This window comes from Mya arenaria, chromosome 10 (assembly GCF_026914265.1).
Source record: "Mya arenaria isolate MELC-2E11 chromosome 10, ASM2691426v1".
Taxonomy (NCBI): domain Eukaryota; kingdom Metazoa; phylum Mollusca; class Bivalvia; order Myida; family Myidae; genus Mya; species Mya arenaria.
In genome coordinates, this window is record NC_069131.1 from 29,694,939 (window position 1) to 29,699,746 (window position 4,808).

General features: G+C 37.1%; 1 protein-coding gene across 1 annotated transcript; it reads left to right on the plus strand.

Moving 5' to 3' along the window:
* The first annotated feature begins 1,350 nt into the window (after positions 1-1,350).
* LOC128204561 (C-type mannose receptor 2-like) lies at positions 1,351-3,629 on the plus strand. The gene is made up of 3 exons (XM_052905971.1): positions 1,351-1,409; positions 1,877-2,003; positions 2,991-3,629. The coding sequence occupies exons 1-3, from the start codon at positions 1,351-1,353 to the stop codon at positions 3,627-3,629; spliced, it is 825 nt and encodes a 274-aa protein (XP_052761931.1).
* Positions 3,630-4,808: the final 1,179 nt, after the last annotated feature.

A 4,808-nucleotide genomic window follows, 5' to 3' on the forward strand; every position in this document is an offset into this window, starting at 1 on the left:
TTAATGTCATGACTAGAATCAATGGCCTTGGTAAAATAAGGAGAGTCTATAATGTTTATGTCATGACTAGAATCAATGGCCTTGGTAAAATGAAGAGAGTCTATAATGTTTATGTCATGACTAGAATCAATGGCCTTGGTAAAATGAAGAGAGTCTATAACGTTAATGTCATGACTAGAATCAATGGCCTTGGTAAAATGAAGAGAGTCTATAATGTTTATGTCATGACCAGAATCAATGGCCTTGGTAAAATGAAGAGAGTCTATAATGTTAATGTCATGACTAGAATCAATGGCCTTGGTAAAATGAAGAGAGTCTATAATGTTTATGTCATGACCAGAATCAATGGCTTTCGGAAAGGTCAGAAAGTAAAAAAAATAGTTTAATAATTTTAGGTATCATGACAAAAATCAATTACTTTGGAAAAAGGTCAGACAGTCAACAAGACCAAATATATATCTTACAACGCCATATTATCTTTTTACTATGCTAAACATTGAGCATTATTCAAATCAATTAAGCGCTCTCGTCTAAGGTCAATAACAGGGTTTGTTGATGTTGTAACAACTATTACACATCGTTCAATTGCAAGTATCTACTTCCATTTCATGTCAAATTCGATCTTGTGTTGGTGTCTGTTTTGGTTATCAAGTACAACGTTTTATTCATATTTGAATCTCCCGACTTAATTCAAGTACAAGTAAAGAAGTAAACTATAGTGCATATTTTTTTTGTTTTTTTTGTTTATATAACACCGTTCAATGTTCTATTTCTAGTTATAATTATATTTTGAATTAAAAATTCATAAGCCTACGATCTGCTTAATTCAAAAGTCTTTCGATCCGACGTCCCAGGTTCAGCTTTGTCACGACCCCCGCCAGCATAACGGTTGGCATTTAAGGTAATTGATCCACAGATGAGCTTATAATTTGAAGATTGTACTAACCATAAAGTTAACTATTGATACCTGACTCGGAAACAAGATTTATTTTTAGTGTTTTGGTGATTCAACATATGTAAAATGAACGCCCCTACATACATGTACATTCATGATAGGTGTGTTGCGTTCGTACGTCTGTTCTATAGATCAACTGACATTGAACGCGATGTTCCCTTTTCAAAAACAAACAGGGCATGTTGTAAAATTAATTTGGTTTAAATGTTTTACATTACATTTTCCACTCATATTTTTTTTAAATCGTTACCTTAGTGCAATAAGTCAATAGCCATAAACAGTTATTGAGTTCTTCCATTAAGGTGACAAAATGACCTCTAAATAGCATATGGTCACCATCCAAGTTTACTTTTTATCTCAATAAAGGAGATAGGGAGTAAAAAAGTACGCCCAAAATGCACCATTTCGGACTAGAAATTGTTAACAACCCAAGCCGCTCCGCCAACACTTTAAAGTAAAAATGCTCGGTTCTGAGGGGGGAGCGAAATCCAAAAAGTTAAACCCGCAAGTTATGCCCACTTTTAACGTCATATTCCAGTTCGCACCGTGCACTTGGCATCAGATTTGATTGTGGCCTGAAAGCCTTAAACCTGCTCAAAGTGAATGTACTTCATGAGATCAATTTCGATTTATCTTTTGCGGCAAATTTTAACCAAAGGCTCATGGTAATAAGTTTACAGATCAGATGTTACCACTGCTTTGACCGGTCTGAGTAGCGGTTAAAATGATTTGCACGGGGACGTTTTATGAATATCTAGCGCCCTTGACATTGTTATCCTTTTTTTTCATGCTTTGTCAGATAGCTTTCGGATCACACTGCATTTTGCAAAAACAGCAAGAAAATGACGTCGATTTAGTGGGATATCTAAGTTTCGATGATAAAAGTAAATATTTGATAGAATGCGCAACTGTATGTTTAAGCAACCAACACAACTGCGACGCGTTACGCTACGTTGCCGTTGATGACGTATGTCAGCTGATCAATATTGACGTTGATGGAAGTTCCGTGTGGAATTCGAAGGACAACGTTTGGAAAGTGACGTCAACGGTGGGTGATTTTTATTATTATTATTACCTCTTTGCTATAAATTAATTCGTTCACACATACCTCAACTAACGTATCTACAAATACATTACTTAAAGCATCCGTTCAAATAAACATTTACTAGGGAATCCGTTCAAAATAAACACTAAATAGGGTACCCGTTCACACATACATTAAATAGGGTACCCGTTCACACATACATTAACTGGGGTATCCGTTCACATACACATTAACTATGGTATCCATGCACATATACATTAACTAGGGTATCCATGCACATACACATTAACTAGGGTATCCATACACATATACATTAACTAGGGTATCCGTGCAGATATACATTAACTAGAGTTTCCATGCACATATACATTAACTAGGGTATCCGTTCACATACACAATAACAAGGGTATCCGTGCACTTATACATTAACTAGGGTTTCCGTTAACAGATACATTAACTAGGGTATCCGTTAACAGATACATTAACTAGCGTATCCGTTCACAGATACATTAACTACGGTATCCGTTCACAAATACATTAACTAGGGTATCCGTTCACATATACATTAACTAGGGTATCCGTTCACAAATACATTAACTAGCGTATACGTTCAAATGTTCATTAACTAGGGTATCCGTTCACAAATACATTAACTAGCGTATCCGTTCACAAATACATTAACTAGCGTATCCGTTCACAAATACATTAACTAGCGTATCCGTTCACAAATACATTAACTAGCGTTTCCGTTCACAAATACATTAACTAGCGTATCCGTTCACAGATACATTAACTAGGGTATCCGTTCACATATACATCACCACTGCAGATTAAAGTAAATGCTGATGCCTTGTTCCCTCAAACTTTTGGGACTTTTAAAGACATTAATAAATGTTATATAAATCAGTTTGATATTTTATGAAGTCTTGCTAGCTACCAATACATATCTGAATAGTGTAACTAATTAACTAACTTTATCCTATATTATAGGGGCAAAACATTCCTAAAATATTCACCACACAATCTACGTCGCCGATTGTAACGTCATCAACGTTTGGGGCAATTACGACGTCAATATTGACCACTACTTCCACATCGACATCGGAAACTGCAACAACAGTGCCATTAGTTACAACTACACCACCAACAGAAACGACAACTCCAGCAGCAGCTACCACACCAGCAGGTTCCACGACAGCAGCAACAACACCAACACCAGCAACAACGACAACAGTAGTTGGAACGACAGCACCACCAACGTGTGCAAGAGGATGGCAACAGTACGAGGGAAGCTGTTATTTATGGGTGGAAATTATGTACGAATGGAAAGTCGCAAAAAACAACTGCGAGTCAATGGGAGCTAATCTTACGTCGGCGGCGAATGCCGGTGAAGATGCATTCGTCTACAGCATAATGGGCTCCGGCATCTGGACGTCCGGAAACGACATGGCAACAGAGGGAACGTTCATGTGGTCGCCACACGAGGCTTTTACGTACATTAACTGGTCTAATAACGAGCCTGGTGGCGGGACTATGGAGAACTGTATGTCTATAAAGGGAAACACCGGTCGCTGGGCAGATTTTGCGTGCTCACAACTCTTCACTTCTATGTGTAAGAAGGCCGTTTAGAGCACGTGTCCGGAATATATTATACTGGAACATGATGATGCACTTTGATTGTAACTTTCGTCAATTAATTCGCTGATTCATTATCGCACCATATATGAGGGCCATTCTTAAAGTGCATAGACACTGTACCTAAATAATCTCATAGAGATAATAATTAATTTTCTATCAATAACTTCGGTAATAGATTTTTGATCCTCAAAAAGTTTGGTTCAAATATGTTATTTACTCTACCATTTGTATATGCATTCAGTCATAAAGTGCGGTATATTTATATACGCATGTCTAACCATCGTGATCATTAGCGATTCGCAGAACTAAAAACGTATCCTCTCAAGGCTAAACAATTGTGCAGAAGCGTGTTTGCATTTCACCAAAATGTGGGTAATGTGCTTGCATTAAACAATTGGGGGGGGGGGGGTGTTAAGGCACAAAAAATCGGCCAGGGAACGTGTACAGTCGAGCAATAACCATGAATGTTGAAAAATAGGAATATATACATGCAAGCAGTTACAACATGCATCGATATGCCATATTTGCCGAGAAAATACAAAAATATGTGGATAAAATCAACACGTTTATTTGTAAACATTGCCTCCTAAGCCACAATCTGTTCAATAACTTTTTTATCTTTAAAGTTATGATACCTTACTAAGATGTCGATCGAAGAATATGTTTTTCGCCACATACTGGACGCATACATTTTTCAAAATTTAAAGAAAAAGTCCACTTACCAGGCAAAAGTTGGTACATGAATCGGTACTTTTCATTCTACATCCTCTATTTTGTTTGCCATGAAACATTTTTCTCACTTAATGTTTGCATGAAATGAAATGACGCCCTCCCCCTTCTTTTCTTTGCTCGCCTGCTGCGCTTCCACACGGCAAGGGGAGGCCGAATCATTCTGAACCCCCCCCCCCAGACATTTTGTTTGAATAAATCATTGACCCTTTTTTGTGCCGATACACATGGTTTTGCTTCAGTTGTTCGACATCAAGGTTTATCCCTGAAGTATCCACTTTAACATATATGTATCAATATGTAATTAATCAAGTTTGATAATAAAAAAGACGAAATGGCAACGTTTACTTCAATGAACGTATGTTTAAGTTACATTCAATTGTTTTAAGGGTTTTAATTGAAACACAAATAATGTGAACTAGGTGAACTTCAAAACTACCG

Bases quoted from the DNA above. Each gene is read 5' to 3' on its own strand.
- LOC128204561 (XM_052905971.1), top strand. From the start codon at position 1,351: ATGCACCATTTCGGACTAGAAATTGTTAACAACCCAAGCCGCTCCGCC. The intron at 1,410-1,876 runs GTAAAAATGCTC...TGTATGTTTAAG, and splicing joins CGCTCCGCCAACACTTTAAA to CAACCAACACAACTGCGACG. The intron at 2,004-2,990 runs GTGGGTGATTTT...CCTATATTATAG, and splicing joins TTTGGAAAGTGACGTCAACG to GGGCAAAACATTCCTAAAAT.